The sequence below is a fragment of the Cnephaeus nilssonii genome (assembly GCF_951640355.1).
Source record: "Cnephaeus nilssonii genome assembly, chromosome: 21".
NCBI classification, from domain to species: domain Eukaryota; kingdom Metazoa; phylum Chordata; class Mammalia; order Chiroptera; family Vespertilionidae; genus Cnephaeus; species Cnephaeus nilssonii.
The window spans coordinates 5,441,095-5,459,826 of record NC_137092.1 but is presented as its reverse complement, the minus strand read 5'-3'; the positions used below and the strand labels follow the sequence as shown (position 1 = coordinate 5,459,826).

The 18,732-nt window shown below is 45.2% G+C and overlaps 1 protein-coding gene across 2 annotated transcripts in view; it reads right to left on the bottom strand.

Moving 5' to 3' along the window:
• GPSM2 (G protein signaling modulator 2) overlaps positions 1–18,732 on the bottom strand; it is a 34,010-nt gene that overhangs the window by 7,721 nt on the left and 7,557 nt on the right. Inside the window, exons 2-11 of one of the 2 annotated variants that reach the window (XM_079760600.1) lie at positions 16,702–17,003; positions 9,882–10,103; positions 9,383–9,518; positions 8,737–8,879; positions 8,100–8,223; positions 7,884–7,999; positions 6,363–6,518; positions 5,448–5,556; positions 4,258–4,387; positions 1,267–1,337 (exon numbers count right to left, since the gene is read on the bottom strand). In XM_079760600.1, the coding sequence (XP_079616726.1) occupies positions 1,267–1,337; positions 4,258–4,387; positions 5,448–5,556; positions 6,363–6,518; positions 7,884–7,999; positions 8,100–8,223; positions 8,737–8,879; positions 9,383–9,518; positions 9,882–10,103; positions 16,702–16,757 (1,263 nt within the window). In that variant the 5' untranslated portion in view covers positions 16,758–17,003. The remainder of the gene's footprint in view (positions 1–1,266; positions 1,338–4,257; positions 4,388–5,447; positions 5,557–6,362; positions 6,519–7,883; positions 8,000–8,099; positions 8,224–8,736; positions 8,880–9,382; positions 9,519–9,881; positions 10,104–16,701; positions 17,004–18,732) is intronic. The other variant, XM_079760601.1, reaches the window with a different exon arrangement.

The window sequence follows — 18,732 nt, the reverse complement described above, 5'->3', positions numbered from 1 at the left end:
AAGCAAACACCTCGGGTTCCCTAGAATATTAACCTCCATGCTCTCATTTCGTACTGAGGGGTGAGGCTTAGACCTTTTATTTTTTAATCCTCACCTGAGGATATGCTTTGTAGAGAGGAAGGGGAGGAGAGAAACTTCGATTGGTTGCCTCCCATACGAACCCTGACCTGGAGCTCACACTCCAACCAACGGAGCCACCCCGCTAGGGCGAGGCTTCCATCTTTAAACAAACTCCTTGCCAGGATAGTTCACTGTTTCAATAGCTTGTACCAAATACACACTGTAGATTTCTCATTATCAAAACAGTATGGTGGCTTTTAAAAACCTAAGAATAAGAAACAAAGTTTGCCCAAATCCCATAAAAATAACATTTGAATGGTCAGAGAAAGAGCCAAGGTTTCATCCTGCGTGTTGGATATATGTAAAAGTTTAACCACAAAATTGAACACGTAAAACTTACGCAGCATTTTTTGTCAAGAGAGCTGTACTGTTTTCAATACTAAATTCTCAATAGGCAAAATCTAATCAAATGTATATGATCTGGTTTAAACACAGGTAACAATCTTTTAAATTTTATTTTCCTATTAGAGTTGACATACAATATTACATTAGTTTCAGGTGTCCAACTGTGATTAGACATGTATATAACTTGCAAAGTGACCCCGCCCCATTAAGTCTAGTCCCCACCTGGACCATACGTAGTTATTACCATATTCCCTGTCACTATTTCGTAATTGCCAATTTCTAAATCCTTTTCACCCAGCCCACCAACCCCCTCCCATCTGGCAACCCTCAGTTCGCTCTCTGAGTTTGAATGCATAGGAAAAATATATACTATTATACACCTGAAACCAATATAACCTCAACCAAAAAAAAGATCTTACATGAGGGAAAAAAGCACCACGAATACTTTTTGGAAGTTACAAATAAATTTTGTGAGTAGCCAACTCTGTAAATATGGAATCCATGAATAATGAGAACTGTACATTAAAAATAATTTTGTCATTTTATTAAATTAAAAGTTACTAAAATGGCATGGCTCAGTGGTTGAGTGTCGATCTGTGAACCAGGAGGTCACAGTTTGGTTCCCCGTCAGGGCACATGCCCGGGTTATGGGCTCAATCCCCAGTGTGGGGCGTGCAGGAAGCAGCCGATCAATGATTCTCATCATTGATGTTTCTCCTTCTCTGAAGTCAATAAAAATAAATTTTTCAAAGTTACTAAAATATTTTTAACAGTTCAAGAAATTTTATAAAAACTACCTACCTTCTCTGGTGTTAATTTCATAAGTTCCATGTTTTCCATACTGTGTCGGCGTCCAAACTTGGGGCGTGCACCTTTGTAAAAAAGCAATTTAAATAAACCAGGGAGACCTTTACACTACAAATTCAGCATCACTCTGGCATTTGTTATTGAATTTTAAAGCCTGTTACACAAACCCATATGGAAGTAGGAAATCTGTATAAACGTGTTCTTTTAAGAGTAATTTTCTAGACCTAGCTGGTTTGGCTCAGTGGATAGAGCGTCAGCCTGCAGACTGAAGGGTCCCAGGTTCGGTTGCAGGCTCGATCCCCAGTAGGGGGCATGCAGGAGGCAGCCAGCCAATGATTCTCTCTCATCATTGATGTTTCTATCTCTCCCTTCCTCTCTGAAATCAATAAAAAATACATTTTTTAAAAAAGAAAATAACTTTCTATAGAAATAGACTATGCCCTCCCTCTCAAAGATTTTGATGTAAGAAAGTTACATTTTGGTTGGAAACTAACTTGGGTTACTAACATTGACCCTTAATTTAGAAAAAGTGTTTATAATGATAATAATTGTCTTTGTACTATCTAACGTCTTTAAAATAAACCCAAACAAACTGGAGAGGCGTTTAAATAAGTAAAACATAAGGAAAAGGCTTTAGGCCTTCAATTTTGGGGTAAGAACCAAAATAACAGCCAAGCACTATAAGAGTTACCCATTTCATTTACGATCTCATTAGAGGACAGATTTACTGCCTGTCAGGAAATAGGTTAAAAAGTTCCTCAAAATTTTTTCATTAAATATTATCATTAAATTATTAAATAGAAAAAAACTTTCATTTCTCCTCAATCTTTTAAAGAGAAGCAATATTTTAAAAGGCATAATATTAGGAAAACACGATACCTACCCAGTTTAAAAAATACTGTTACCAACACATTAACTCCCCCAACAATGTCCCTCTTCCTTCCTATAATTTTTCATATTTTCATTACTCATGTATAAGCTAAGCAATAAAGCTTATTATGTACATTATATAAATGGTCTCATACTGTACAGATCCTCTCACTCAGCGGTCGCCAACCTTTCAGACCTCGCGGACCACTCCGCCGGTTGGCGACTGCTACTCTAACTTCCTTCCTTGGAGCTCCCTTACATTTGTGAGATTCATCCAAGTTGATATGTACAATTTAGTTTAATTAACTTTCATTGCCTTAAGACTAGGAAATTACTTGCATATCCATTTTACTAAGACAGATATTTAGGTTGCTCCCAGTTTTTTATTACTGTAAGTGATACTCCTCCAGAAATTCCTGGACCCGGGTGTGCAGGTGTCTCTCCCGGTTGGATGCTGGGGTTTGTAACTGGAGCAGAACTGCTGGCCCATAAGGTTGGTGCACCTTCAACTTCACCAGAGTGTTGCCAAGTTGTTCTTCAAAACAGACCAATTTCTATTCCAGTCAAGACTGCACAGACTCCATCCCCCACGTGGCTTCAGTCCTGGTGTTAATTTCATAAGTTCCAGTAGAGGCCCTGTCTCTCTACACACAGGTTTAGTGCCACTTCACTGTGGTCTTCCCCGATTCAGTTAAAAACCTGTGCGTACCTTACCTCTGGGCTGTTAGTGTTTCTTCTGTTCATCGCTTTTGCCCATTTTTTAGTTGTTACTTATGTTGGTCCTAATTCACAGGAGTTCTTACACAGTGAGACTACAAATCCCTTTTTAATCACTCCGTGTGGCAATGTCCTCTGTGTGTTTTGCCTCTTCATGGTTTCTGTTAATGAAGTTCTTAATTTCAGCGTCAGTCTTTCCCTCAGTGGTTTTGTGTTCTGCCTGAGACGTCCTTCCCCTGGGGTATCATGAAGACACTCTCCATGCACAGGCAGCACAGCACAGACTCAGCAGACCACCCCGCCCTCGGGCAGTTCCTCTCTGACGGGGTTTGTGTCATAAAGACACAGCTGTGTGGGTAACTTGTCCTTCTCTGTGAGGGTTAGTGCAGGGCCTGATAGTCAGCACTGTCAGCCAGCAGCCTCACTGCTGCTCTTTCCCACATTTAAATCTTCAGTCCAGCCAGGATGTATTTTTGTGAGCTAACAGTTTCCATATATGCAAGGCGTATAAATGCAAGGCGTATAAATACAGGCTCTACCTTTCCTGCCGCGGGTCTGTCTCTATGCCTACAGCACACCGTTTTAGTTACTGTAGCTTTAAAATCTTTATACCTACAGAGGATGTCAAGACATGATCCCATTTCTTGTTTTTCATGCTCTGCTTTCAGTTCTCAGGCCTTTTTTCCATATACACTGAATGAAAGTGACCTCATCAACTTTCCCAAAATAACTCGCGAATTGCTTGGTAGTGCATTAAATTTACATCAGTTGGGGAAAACTGACATCCTTCTTAATATTTAGTGTTCCGACTTGAGTGATTACAGGGTTACAGGCTTGATTCGCAGGAGGGGGCTTACAGCAGGCAGCCGATCAATGTTTCTCAAATAAAAAAAAAACTTATAAAAACCACATTAAATTCACTGCTGGACCTGGTTTGCTAATATCTCGTCTAGAGTTTCTGCATCTATGCTCACGAGTGAAGAATGGCCTATAATTTACCTTTCTTGTATTGTTCTTGTCTAGTTTGGAAATCAAGGTTATACTGTTCTCGGAGACTGAGATCTACAGAATTCTGTGGAAGGATGGAATCAGTTTTCTTCAGTGTTTGGTAGACCTCACCAGTGCAGTCATCTGGGCCAGGCATTGTGTTAGTGGGAAGCTTATGTCCACTTCCCTCTTTTTTCCCTCGAGTAATCTTGCTGTAGATCTGTTAGGCTTTTTATAAAGAACCAAATTCCAGTTTTTAAAAATCTCCCAAATCTGTTTTAATGTCATTAACCTGTGTTAATAAAATGTTTAACTTCCCGTTATATTTTCTCTGGATTTGGTGAACATGTGATGACCAATTTAAATGTAAACCTTAAGGATGCAGTTGGGTTTTGAAGACCTATTACTTACCGTGCGAGCTGTTATCAATTTCAATGTTTTCAGACATCACGGAGTTGTTTGTGCTATAGCTCAGCCCGAGAACCATCTGAAGGTCGGAGAGATTCAGCCGCGCTGTTAGCTCGCCGCTGCTGTCCCCGACCTACAACCACAGCATGTGTGTGTTAGAGGAAGGACAGGGAACGTGAAGACTAGCCGAAAATGTTGTGAGCTGGATGAAAATAGTTATACTGGAATTATGAGACTATGAATTAAATGGGGTTTTTGTAGAAGAAAGAAAAGGGAAGTTTCTAAAACATGACAATGGTACAGCTAATTTTATTTGATCAGCTCTTTAGTTCTCTAAATATTGGATTGCTCTTAATCTGTGATCAGCCTATGTAATAAGAGACTAATATGCAAATTGACCAAATGGTGGAACAGCCGGTCGCTATGACGCGCAATCACCTCCAGGGGGCAGACACTCAATGCAGGAGCTGCCCCCTGGTGGTCAGTGCGCTCCCACAGGGGGAGCACCGCTCAGCCAGCAGCCGGGCTCACGAGCTGGTGAGCACTCCTCCGCAGCAACGCTAAGGATGTCCAACTGACGGTTTAGGCCCGCTCCCCTAAGCCAGCAGTTGGACATCCCCCAAGGGCTCCCAGACTGCAAGAGGGCACAGGCTGGGCTGAGGACCCTCCCCCCTCCAGTGACACATTGATTGGTTGCCTCTCCCGCCCTCGCCCTGACCACCTGGGGCCCAGGGATTGAACCTGCAACCCTTTGGTGCACGGGGCGACATTCTAACCACTGAGACCACCGGCCAGGGCCACTTTATATATATTATCTCATCCTCATGATGACTTCAAGCTAGATATTCCCATTTCACAGATGACAGAAGTGAGGATCAGAAAGGTTTCTAAGCTCAAATAGGCAGCAGGTGGCAGGACTGTAACAGGAGCCAGTCCTTGATTCTAAAAGCTGTCCTTTCCTCCCACACACACGGCTTGTCCATGGAGAACGGGGGTGTGGCGGGGCATATTCCGGTCCCTGGAAACCAGCCTCACCTTCCACATCAAGGCCGGTGCGAACACACCCTCCAATCAGCAGCTCAGGTGTGTGGGGAACTATCGACTCCGCACTGGCCGCAGAGGAGCGATCCCCGCGGTGCCGGCTGTCCCTGCCGACCGGAGTCACAGCACAGACCGGCCTTCCAGCTTCTTACCTCTCTCGAAATTGCCAGGTGCTTTTCAGCGAAGTGCATGGCTTGCTCGTGGTTTCCTAGGGCTGTGTATGCGTTTCCCAAGCTCCAGCACGCTCTCCCTTCGCCGATTCTACGAAACGATCAAAGCAAACTCGCCGTTACCCGGAGGGAGGGGAGCGTGGTCACCGGCTGCCCAGCAGTAACTGAGGCGCACAGCGCTCTGCGTTCACGTGGTATTTGATGTAAAAAACACCATCTCCACCCTGGAGACAAGCTCGAATGCCCAGAAAACGCTGAAACCCAGAGTCCAGTGTTAAATGCCTTTAAACATGCGCTGTATGACAGACCAACCAAGTCGCAGGGGCGGGTCTGTCCCCGCCCATGTTCTCTGCAGCCCCCGTGATCAGCAGTCATTGGGGGGCGGGGGGCGGGGGGACCCGCTCCCTCGGGCCATTAAGAGAGGTCCTCCGTCCTGAGGTGAAGCCTACTCTCCTAACATCCACACAGACCACAGGCCTGCACATGGATGCTGCTCGTTCATTCAGTGAAAAAAGGGAACTAGTCACCAACATTAACAATCAGAGGCTTCATATAAAACTCTACTTCTAGCTTCTCTTAAAAAGGGGGGAGGGGGGACTGGACACAAGGGACCTTCCTTCCTGCTGGCGACAGCTGATCGAGGAGCGGCCGTGCCTCCCTCCGTCTGACCTGTCAGGAGGGCGGCTGCAGGTGGCAGGACTGTGACCCAGTTACTGACCTGGGTTCAGGGCTCCCCGGGGCCAGGCTAACCCCTAACACACGGAGTCCTTCAGACACAACTGTACAGAGGATGCTACTGAAACAGGAACTTCCTTAAACACACATTTAAAAGGAAGCACAAGACACTTGACAGAAAACCCCCGTGTCGCCATCACCGCAGGCGCGAGGGGCACTCACCTGTCCTCCAGCTCCTGAGCGATGGCCAGGTGCTTGAGGTGGTAGTCGATGGCCTTGTCGTAGTCCTGGAGCAGCGTGTAGGTGTTGCCCAGGCTGTAACAGGACTGCGCCTCCACGGCTCTGTCTTTAAGCTGCCGAGCCAACAGCAGCGTCTTTCTAAAGGAGGAATTAATGCTTACATAACCATCACTTTATTTTTGGCCATCATCATAATTAACACTCACTTTTCCACCTGCCTTTAAAGTGAATCTGTTTTAGAGCCTGAGATCCTACACTTTCTCCAGAACTCGCAGACAAAGTGAAAAGATGCCTTTGAAACACAGAAGCAAGTCCAGACTTCTGGGAGAGGCGAGGGTCCTGTTAGTCTTCCAGACAAAGGAGTAGTGACACGAGAGCAGGTGCTCCGAGTGTGAGCACAGCTTTGGCAGCACGTAAGAAACCTTCCCCGTCGCAGGGACCGTACCTGACATGAAGAGACGTTCACCGCCCTCTCTTTCAAGCACAGTGTGTTCCTTACATTTGTCCGAAATTTAAATGCTGAGTTAGGCCATTAGTCACCGACTCATGAAAAATATTTAGTGCATTTAAAGATTAGCCGAATTCTACCCAATGCCTATGGAACTGCCAATGAGAAGCCAGTTTAACAGAGTGTGGGCCGCACGGCTAGACTTTCTGGGTGATATATTTTATTTGGAAAGAGTGACTTATTTTATTTGGAAGGATATTTCATATCTAATCGGCCAACAAATATTAACCATTAATTAATATTTGTTTAAAGTAAAGTGGGATGACATTCTAGCTCTTTAGATGGACCTAAAACAATTTTACCTTTTTAAAAATAAAATATTCAGAGCTCTCTCACATTGGATTCTCTAACAATAAAATACAAATCAATCACTGTCTTTGGTTCATGCAAACTGGATTCTGCCAAAGTCTGTACGGGCCTTAATCCCCCCTAATTAGGGGAAACTCCAGACAACCAGAAGCACAGAGCAGGCCACCCACGGACAGACCAGAAAGGCCGGCCACAGGAGCCGGGGCTGCCCTCGGTGAGTGAGGACCAAAGTGGGCAGAGAGGTGCGACGGTGGGAAGAGCCCAGTGATCGTGGGGGAACCAAGAAAACATTTTTGCTACCAGGCTCTCTTTTGGCCTTTCTGCAAACCCGGTGAAAAATGCATATAGATATACATATTACACATGCTAATAAGCAAGTTAAGAGTTTCATTTGAAAAGTTTTAAGGTAAAAAGTGACCGTATAAAGGGTCATTCTGCTGCTGTTAAACCTCAGGCACAGCAATACTTGGGCACTGTGCAGGTACTGTGCTAAGTACTTCACACAGTCTCCCACCAGTCCTCACAGCAATCCAAAAGCAGGTGTATCTGTCGTTTCAGATGAGGACCCCGAGGCTCCGAAGCCCGGGTCCCACAGCCGCTGGGCAGCCAAAGCAGGTTCTGAGCCTCCTGTGACTGCTCAGGCCACACACCTGCTCATCTCACACTGACTGAGAAATACCACTCACTTGTAGTAGTCAGAGGCCATTTCAAATTCACCAAGAAATATATATGCATTTCCAAGGTTGCTGTACGCTCTTCTTTCGGCTGCTTTATCCCCAAATTCTTTTGCTATAAGGAGACGCTGAAAGGGAAAACTCCGATTACAGAGCCATACCACATAAGGAATAACTCACCACTGCGGGGCACGGGTGGGGAAGCCGGCTCCAGGGCCGGCACTGTACCTGCTCGTGGGCGATGACCGCGTCCCTGAAGTTGCCCAGGAGGTAATGTGTGTTTCCCAGGTTTCCAAAGGCACGTCCCTGGGCGGCGCGGTCCCCCAAAGCGGTCACCAGCGACAGGTTTTCCCTGAGTGAGGACAGCACGTTGTGAAAAGATAGGATGGGGGATTTATTAGGTTGACACATCTGAGTCTTTTTATCATAAAAAAGTTTTAAAGAAGCTTACAGCCACAGTGTGCCACATTTTAAAGGTGTGTCTATGGTGGAGGGTGGCTGTAGGAACTGGCTGGGGACATTTTACTAAACCATCCGGGGGTTTGCCCAGATTCAAGGACGCAGTCAGTCTTGAGACCCCTAAGCTAGCAATCCTATGAGATTCTACTGATGAGACTAAACTTACCCCAAAGTAACGTAGACTAACCAACGGTACTTCTTTTTTCTGCCACTAAGTGGCGCTGGTCTGCAGTTTAAACGGAAGCTTTTCTGGGGAGACTAATACAACTCTAACCTTCCAGCACCAATTTGGTTTCTTTTTCCTTGCTAGTCCAGAATTTTAAACCTTTGCCAAACCTAACGCTTCCTCCGGGGTAGAGAATGCACAGCAGATCCCGGCGCGGGGCCGGCTGGCAGCACGACTCACTCATAGAGATCCACTGCGGCCTGCAGAGCGCCGCGCACCTCCTCCGGGAAGTCGGCCGCGTCCTGAGGGCCAGGGCAGCCGAAGCTCTTGCCTTTGGCGTGGTACACGTTGCCCAGGTTGTAGAGTGCTCTCGCTTCGCCCACCTGTGCAGAGCGCAGTGTTTACTCCCTTCTGCACTCAGGGCGGGTGGGACCGTGCCTATCACACATTCACTGGACACGGCCGGGACGGCACGGCCCCGAGGGCGGCTATGCTGGCCACCCACCCAGAACCCAACAGCGGTTCCCTAGCACAGTGGTCGGCAAACCGCGGCTCTTTGGCCCCTTGAGTGTGGCTCTTCCACAAAATACCACGTACCCTAATTAAGTTAATAACAATGTACCTACCTATATAGTTTAAGTTTAAAAAATTTGGCTCTCAAAAGAAATTTCAATCGTACTGTTGATATTTGGCTCTGTTGACTAGTGAGTTTGCCGACCACTGCCCTAGGAAGAAGGGCCTCTCAGTGTTTACTTTTCCCTCTATTTAATGATTTGTGTGTTTCTCCTGTTTTCTATGGATCTTTTCTTGTTTGGCATTAACTTGATTAACTGATTAAACAGAAGTAAAACACAAACCAGCTTCAGTGAAAATGCTCCCTTCTTACCTTGTCGTTAAGTTCTCTGGAAATATCCAGGTGTCGCTGACAACACACTACGGCTTCGTCAAAATTTCCGAGAACTTTCAAGGTGTTGCCCAGATTACCACTGGCTTTGGCTTCCCCCAGCTGGTCTCCAATAGTCCTGGGGGGGCGGGGGGGGGGGGGGGGAGTAAAGCACTGAAATCTAAAGTGGCCAGAGTAGTTTCTCTAGAGGACAAGTAATATGCTTACGTGAGAAAGACCCGTTAGCCTTGAAACCTACTTTGAATAAAAATTTAAAACTTACATTTCTGTACTTTAATTTTCACTCCTTTAATTAAACTCTAGGGTCATTTCACTATTATTCATTCATTTAATTAAACTGAGCCTAAAGATTCACTTTAAAATGCAATGCTATTTCATTAGAACTCACTACATGTATTCAACTGGTTTTTTCAATTGAATACAAATATCATGGAAGTGACCACTTAGGGAGAAAGGACACTGAAAAGCTTAAATCAGTTACCTCGCAAGAGTGAGGTCGTGATGGTGGTACTCCAGGGCTTTGGCGTAGTCGTGCAGGTAGAAGTAGGCGTTGCCCAGCTGGCTGTAGATGGCGCTGAGGGTTTTCAGGTCCTCGGTGCCAACCTGCACGGCCGCTTCAAAGAAGGACACCCCAGCGCGGCAGTCTCCGGCCTTGCACAGGCGCTCCCCCTCCAGGGCCAGCTCCAGGCAGGAGGCTTCCATCCTGCAGGATCACAGGACGGCCACACCCTCACTGACAGGACCGCCACAGCCGCCCGCCAGTGGCGCGATGCAAGCGTGGATGGTGGCCGCCCTGCCCACAACAGCGGCCTCCATAACTGAGGTGTCTGTGCAAGAGGTCACCTGCCTATTCAGATGTCTGAGTCTCAGGTCTTTTATACAGAATAGCCAACTATTTCTATATGGAGCCCATTTTAATGCCCCCCTCCCCCCCCCCCCCCCCACACACACACAGCAACCCACTTTACCAATGAGAGAACCTAAGAGAGTGTTCCCTAACGTTCGGGGTTGTGGCAGACTTAGAGGCTTCCTGAGAAAAGTGAAGTCCTACAATTCTACTCTCCTCGATCCAGGTGTCCAGGTTATCTGCTCACCTGTCCATCAACCCCTCCTCCCATCTGTCTTTCTCACACACTCACTCACTCTCCTTCCTTTTCCCATCACCACACGATTACTTGTACTTAGGAAAATAAAGGAGCAAAATACCTTGATTTACAAGGCACACGGCCATAAGAGAACTAAGTGTCAAGAAGCTTTATGTTAGAAAGCAAGGCTTAAAGATTCACAGAAATTCAGTTCTCAGCCTGTCACTGAATTTTAAGTCAGAAGAATTAAGTTAACTGTAACTATATCCAGGGAGAAAAAGCAACGATACTTTGGATTCTAATCCTAAACATGAGCAGGTGCCCTCACCATTGTGTTTCTCCAACATCTGTGACTTCTGCCATGTCTACGTACTGCCTAATCATTCACTTAATGGCTTTCTGTAATTTGCCAATGTCCTTAAAATGGCACACGTTATAAAAAAGATCTGGCTCATCCAAAGCAGGACTGTGAAACAGTCTGATGTGATACTAACGTTTATTTTCTCATGCACATTAAAACACATATTAGCTATTAAAACAGAAAAGCAAATAAAAGTCCCCATGTCCCACAACGGGCACACACGCCCTTTGGAAAACTGGTTCGGCTCATCTGTCTCGGAGCACTGCTGAATGAAGCCACTGGAATTGGCTTTCAGCAAGTCTAACCGAGCGGTGGGCTTGGTCCAAAAGGGACAAAAAAAAAACCAACAAAAACTGAGGAGAAATAAACATCTGGACCAGGGGCGGCGATGCAAAGCCGGCCTCTGGCTCAGAGCCAGGTGGCCACCCGGGACAGGTCGGTTTCCAGCTTTACGTCGGGAACGTATGTGTCTGTGACCCAGGGAGGCGAGGGCCCTCCCTCAGCCCTGGACCTCAGCCTCAGCACGGAAACCTCTGCTGCCCTGTGCTCGGCAGCGGGCCCCGTCAGCCGGGGACGAGGCACAGCACACCGAGGCAGCGAGCAGACACCGGGCGTGTCACACGTATGCCATGTCCAATCACAGGCCTCCTCTTGTCGTTCACAAGTGAAAACCGCCCGTCGGAACAGTATTTTTGAAAATGAAAGAGTTCCTAAAAGAAAAGGTATTTTTGTTTAAGGTTTATGAGGTTACTGGTAGAGTATTCTGTGTGTGAGGAGAAGTGAGTCAGCAAAGGAGTAATGTGTAAAAATGTGGTTTTTATTAAAGGTTCTTTCGCTAGACGAGGTACCTTAACTAGTTGTCTCTGTCTAAATACTGAGACCACTGAATTTCTAAGAATTAGCACAGTGAAAAAATTAGAAAACATATGTTTACATATAAAAAATAATACTTTTTCTCTTAAAATACATTTCATTTTCAAAATTGAGCTAGCAGCTGTTAAAGTGTGTATACGGGTTTAGGGACACTACACACTCACACACAGCAATTTCACTGCTGGGAAATGTGTACATAGTAGCTCCATGCCTGCAAAGAAAAAAGCTGTATGAGAAAAAACACAGCCCACTTACGGCGAATGGCCCATCGACAGGGTATGGTTAAGAGTGCCCTGCCATCGATCAATGGAACCCAATGACAGCCCCTATTTCAGGGGGTGGGGGGTCCCACACAGCACATCAGCAGCTCAGGGGGAGGCAGCTGCTGACTGGGAAGTCAGGGAGAGGCAGAACCAGGCAGAACGGAAAATCAGAAGCTCCTAACGGTGTCCACGTAAAACAGAGAAGCAGTCCTCAAATCAGTGTCATCACCACAAACACTGACCTCCCGGACTCACTAACACTGAACCGTCCGCCCAGCTGACGGCGAACAAGACATGGCTAAGGCTGAGGGGTGTCATATGAGCTACACGTTTTTAAAAAGCGTTTTACATGATTCCCATTGGAAACACGACAGCACGCTGGCCGTGCAGAGCCCCACAGAACCAGCTCCGAGAGAAGGCACGTCCGTCCCTGCGCCTGAGAGCAAGACCCAGGCCCTCGCTTCTGGTTAGATCCGAGACACGTTATGGCTCATATATTTTATTAGAAAAAAGCCAATATTCTGGCAAAATCTCCAAGACCTCAATGAAATATATCTCAGTGCAAAATAGTCAAGGCAGGTCGGTTTATAAATATTTTAGGAGATCATTAAATAGTAACAGAGAAAGTAATTTCATATCCTCTCGGTCTCTGCCAGAGAGTAGAATTACTTCCTTTGTTTACCAGTTGGGTTGGAAACACCCAGAGTAGAAGGCAAACCAGGAAAGCGCCTCTCCATCCAAACACCCCGTTTCCTCTGTCCCTCCCAACGCCCCGTCCAGCTGTGGAGGCAGAGAGCGCATTTCTAGTAACTAAATAATCAGAGGGACCCGCTCCCCCTGCTGCTGGCTGACCATCACAGCGCAAGTCCTCACTTTCTGCACAACCTCATGTCCTTTCATTTCTTTCCATTTTGGTATTATTTTTAACTTTTCTTCCATGCTAGGTTTTTTCTTTACCTCCTTAATTTTGGTTTCTTGAGCTCAGAGTACATCAATGAAAGCCAAGAGGTTAGATCACTGATGCTGCCTCATTTTAGAAGGTTTAATGCCGATTATGTCCAAATCTGACTCTCCCCGCCAAGGGCTGACACACTTAAGAAGAAAGAGCCAGGACTTGAGACTCAAAACCAGCGGCCTGCTCTGCAGCGTCTCAGGCGGGCTGTCTCTGTGGTCGAGTCTCTCCAGACCTCAGCTCCCCGCTCCGTGTGCTCACTGGGCACCAACATTTTCCATGGCCAGTCCTGGCTTGGCCCCACAATTTCCATCCAGTCCATTTGCCACATAAATCTAGTTATCTATTTTGTAGAAGGGAAAAGCAGTGCAAAATTATTTAGTTTTAAAAGTGGTTTTCTACATATTATATCAGATTCAATTCTCAAAATAACCTCTGAGCTAGGCCTTACAGAGGGAAGCTGTCAGCGTAAGTGATGTGTCAGCTTAGGCACATCCAGAGGCAAAGCTGAGAAAGGAAACCCCATCTGTCTCCGAATCCAGCTCTCCCACCACTCCACGGTACCGCAAACTATTTTCAGAAAACAATTTTATTTTTGTTAAAAAGAATGCGCACCTGAGGATTTGCTTTTATTAATTTTAGACAGAGAAGGTGGGAGGGAGGGAGGGAAGAAGAGAGGAAGGGAGGGGCATGGAAAAGAGAGAGAGAGAGAGAGAGAGAGAGAGAGAGAGAGAAACATCAATGAAAGAAAGAAACATCGCTGTGAGAGAGACATTAACCGGCTGCCTCCTGCATAGCCCCTACCAGGGATGGAGCACAGACCCAGGCTGTGCCTGATGGGAGAGTGAACCAGCCACCTGTCAGTGCACAGGACATGCCCACCCACTGAGCCACACCAGCCAGGGCAGGAAAGAGGGTTATCAATAACTACATTTACCCAGCAAAGTTGAAGACTTCAACACCAAAAGTGTATTCTTTTACAACTTACATGCAATAGTCTAACTTCTTACAATCCTAAAAAATATTGAAATGTTTATAATTCCTAGTAACAAGCATAAACAAAGTTTCTCAAACAAATACAAAACTAGAGAAACTAGTATGATGAACTGATATAATCATCTTTCAACATCACTGATTACTAATATATGACATATTATCCATATGTTTCACCTCTACTTCCATCCTCTCTCTCCAATCCCAGATTCTAAGTACATTCCAGAAAGCATGGATTTCATTTCTAAATATGTTAGTATTTATCTCTAAAAGGAGTCATTTTCAAAAAAATATAATCACAATACTATTTATCACACCTAAAAAGATGAACAATGATTAAGATTAAAGTTTAGAACTAATTCCATCTTAACCATCAACCTCCATTTCTCTCTACCTTCACCATTATGTTGCAAAGTATGTCATAAATCCTTCTACTACCTCTCAGGAGGTTCCTCAGTGTTCAAAGAACTATTTCATGTCAAAATGACAAACTCCCGAGGGAGATGAGAACCTCCACAATGAAAGACCCAGAGGGTAAAACACTCCACGCGAAGTGTTTAGAAGAATAACACTAGGCCATGACCCTAACTAAGGGACACAATCCTTACCTGCAATCATACAACAATGCGACGGACATACAGAATGCTGACCTAGAGCACTGACGAAGCCGGAGGTCTGCAGGGTACGTTCTTACTAAAAGCAGTTGCAGGGTTTTAGGTGTCTTTGGTGAAGTCCTATGCAGAGCCACGTTTGACCTATGCTGTCATGGGAAAGCACAGAGCGCGGACCTTCCTACCAGCAGAGGCTCCTCCGCTCCTCACCCACTGCTCTGGCGGAGCAAAGGGCACACCGCTCTTGGAAACCTTTAGCAAGACAGATGAACATCTATCTCACCCGGTTCCTCCGATGGCCGTGTCCAATGAAGTTCACCGGACATTCCATCAAGGGGACTGAGCCGGAGGACAAGCGAGGCATGGCTGCCCCAGGGAGCTAATGGCCAAGGAAAGGAGTGGCGGGGGGGGGGGGGGGGGGCACAAACATGCTCACGGAAACAGACACATGGCACTTGGCACAGTGGTGCTGAGAGACGCCCAGGAGCAGAGGCCACGCTGACCAACCAGGCGTTCGGAGTGGCTTCCAGGAGGACGTGATCTCCGAGCCGGCTCCTGGCTGTTGAGCAGAACTAGCGGAACCAATAGCGGGAAGGGCGCGCACGGACAGGTGCAGCCTGAGCACAGACAGGTGACATGGAGCCGCACGACGCCTTCAGGGAACAGAGCTCAGAGCGCAAGGTGAGGCCTGGAAGTAAGGGGAAGGGAGGACCCTGTGTCCATGTAAGCTCGGCTCTGCCTGCAGGTCACGAGCCACCTAGGGACTGGCTCTGGGTATCAGACCGAGGCCTCAGGCGGATCTAAAGGATGGACTCCAAGAGGATGAGCATGGGGTCCAGAGGAAGGACGAAGGGGGACGACTACAGCAGTGGAGGCGGGGCGGGGGGGCAGATGGGTACATGAATCTGAGCAGCGCAGGAGGTAAACTGGCAAGTCTCCACACTGGATGCAGCGCGGGAGGAGGTTTCTGGAGCTATGCCCCAAAAGGTGGGATGAGGGCAATCCATGTAGTAAAAGCTCATTTTAACTATGTTGAATGCCTTCCGTTTTCTTTTATTTGAAACTATTTATTTTTAATAAAAATCCCCCCCCCCCCCCCCGCTTACCTGTACAAACTTCCTTGCACCATGCCCTAGCATGAGCCATCTGCTCCAGGACCCCTGCTTCCTAACCGTGTTAACACAGCAGAGACCGTCACTCATTAGAGATTTTCAATGTTCATTGCTGTATGTTCTCATATTTATTTAACATTAACTTGGAACCGTTTCTTTTTCTGTGTTTTTTAAAAATATATTTTCACTGATTTCAGAGAGGAAGGGATAGGGGCATAGGAACATCAATGATGAGAGAGAATCATCGATCGGCCGCCTCCTGCAAGTCTCCTACTGGGGATCGAGCCTGCAACTCGGGCATGTACCCTGACCTGGAATCGAACCGTGACCTCCTAGTTCATGGGTGGATGTTCAAACACTGAGCCACACCTGCTGAGCAACTTGGAACAGTTTTGATAAAGAAGTTATTAGTATCTAATCACCTTATTAAAAATTATGTCTTCCATTCTAGTATTTATGTTTATTTTACAGTTTAGTGCAATGACCAGAACTTCCAGAATAAATGTTAAATAATAATGAAGCAGATATTCTTGCTTTGTTTCCAAATGTACAGAAATGTCATATTTTATCACTAAATATTAAACTGGCTACTAGCTTATCATGTTTAGAAAAGTACCCACACATTTCAATGTTAATTCCCATTTTTAAAAGAGCTCATTTAGAATGATCACCATTTAAAATTTGTAACACAAAATTAGGTCATTCAGCTGACCACATTACAAAATCCATCTTTTACTCCCAAAGATTTAGAAATATTTTTCAATTTTACATTTGCATCATAGAAAGTTATAAAAATATAAACTATTGATAAACTCTTCCACAGAACAACAAAAACAAACTATACAGTATATAATTGGTGTCTATACCATTTTCCTATAGAAAGGAAAAAAAACTTACAACCACCACAACGAAAGAAAACTTTGTTTACAGGAGATACTAACTATGGCTGGTGTATTTTGAATATTTTCAAAGTTAAATCTGAAATGATCAGAGTTAAATACATATTTAAATAAGGATTAAAAACCACCCAGGAAGAAAGCAGCAGTCTTACCTGTAACGAACATGAAAAGAATGGTCTTCCCTCATGCTCATCAAATTTTCCTCCATCGAGTCATATTATAAGCTGAGTACAATAGGAAATTATCTTATTCTGTGCCAATCCGGTCCTGTACAAGGAGAACTGTTGCAGAACAGTGTCCGGTTAGCATGGGAAGGAACTGGTGTTAATGCATGCTAAGCTCCCGCTTCTTCTTTAGTAACAGTGAAAGGAGGTCAGTGTCAGGCAGCTTAAAGGTTCACTGTGTCCCAAATCCTGGCATCTCTGGCCCTTTCAGCAGCACTTCAGCAACATTTCTGCAAAAGGAATACAAATGCTTTGCTGGAAGTCCTGTTTTCAAAGAGGAACCTGCAGTGACCCCAAGCTGCACCTCGTCACACAGCCATGGCACAGCCGCCTCAGGCCGAGAGCAGCAGTGACTGTGGCCAGCAGCTTCTAAATAAGGGTGCGCGTGAGGCTTATTTCAGAGCTACTCTCAAGTTCAACTTTAAACGGGTTTGAAATACAATTTTATGTCATATTTTCTTTTATAAACAAGTATAGGACATGTATGACATTATTATCTAAAAACAAAAGTATGGTATTTTAAGTGTTTAAAAATTGCTATTGCCCAAACTAGTTTGGCTCAGTGGATAGAGCGTCGTCCTGTGGACTGAAGGGTCCCAGGTTCAATTCCGGTCAAGGGCATGTACCTTGGTTGCGGGCACATCCCCAGTGGGTGGTGTGCAGGAGGCAGCTGATCGATGTTTCTCTCTCATCGATGTTTCTAACTCTCTATCCCTCTCCCTTCCTCTCTGTAAAAAATCAATAAAATATATTTTAAAAAAATTGCTATTAACATGTAAAATGAAAATTCAATAATTATTTGAACAAACTGATTCTAAACTCTGCAAATTTCTTTCTTCCAAGAAGATATCTGTGCTGACATTTAGGCTATACTTGTATTCATTTGCCCTCAAAGTATATTGTATTTGAACTCATTAAGGCCTTTAAAATGTTTTTATTACTATTGAGTAGGTACAAAGAAAGTTAGGAACCCTGTGTATGGTAGGATGACCCAATGAACACTTACATACCACCACCCAGGCTAGGATAAAGAACAGTATCACTGCCTTTGAAGTCTCCTGGGTACGTCTACCTAATCCATCCTACTTCTTTCCCCTCTCAGGTGGTACTAGCATCACGACGGACACGGAGAGCAATGGAACAGGACAGAGGGCCCAGAAATCAATCCACGCCTCTGCTCAATTAATCTATGACAAAGGAGGCAGGAATGTACGATGGGGAAAGACAGTCCCTTCAATAAATGGTGTTGGAAAAACCAGACAGATGCAAAGAATAAAACTGGATCAGCTTCTTACACCACATACAAGAAGAAACTCAAAATAGGTTAGAGACTTAAATTAAGACTCGCAACCCTGAAACTCCTAGAAGAAAACATAGAGGCAGTAAACTCTGTGACATCGTTCTTAGTGATATTTTTGGGAAAATGTCTCCTCGGGCAAAGGGAAACAACAGAAAAAATAAACAAATGAGGCTACATCAAAATAAAAGGTTTTACACAGCGAAGGAAACCATCAACAAAACAAGAAGACAACTTTCTGAAAGGGAGTAGATATTTGCCAGTGACACATCCAATAAGCGGTTAACATCCAAAAAGATAAGGAACCTCATACAACTTAAACACCAGAAAAACCAAACAATCCGACTTAAAAATGGGCAAAGGGACAGAATAGACATTTCTCCAGAGAGGACACACAGATGCCAACAGACATGTGAAAAGATGCTCAACATCGCTAGTCATCAGAGAGATGGAATTTTTGTTACTGTTAATTCTCACGCAAGGATATTTTTTCCATCGATTTTTAGAGAGAGTGGAAGGGAGGGGGAAGACAGACAGAGAGAAACATTGATATGAGAGACACACATCGATTAGCTGTCTCTCACACACCCCAAATGAGGCCGGGATCAAGCCTGCAACCCAGGTACATGCCCTTGACCAGAATCAAACCCAAGACCCTTCAG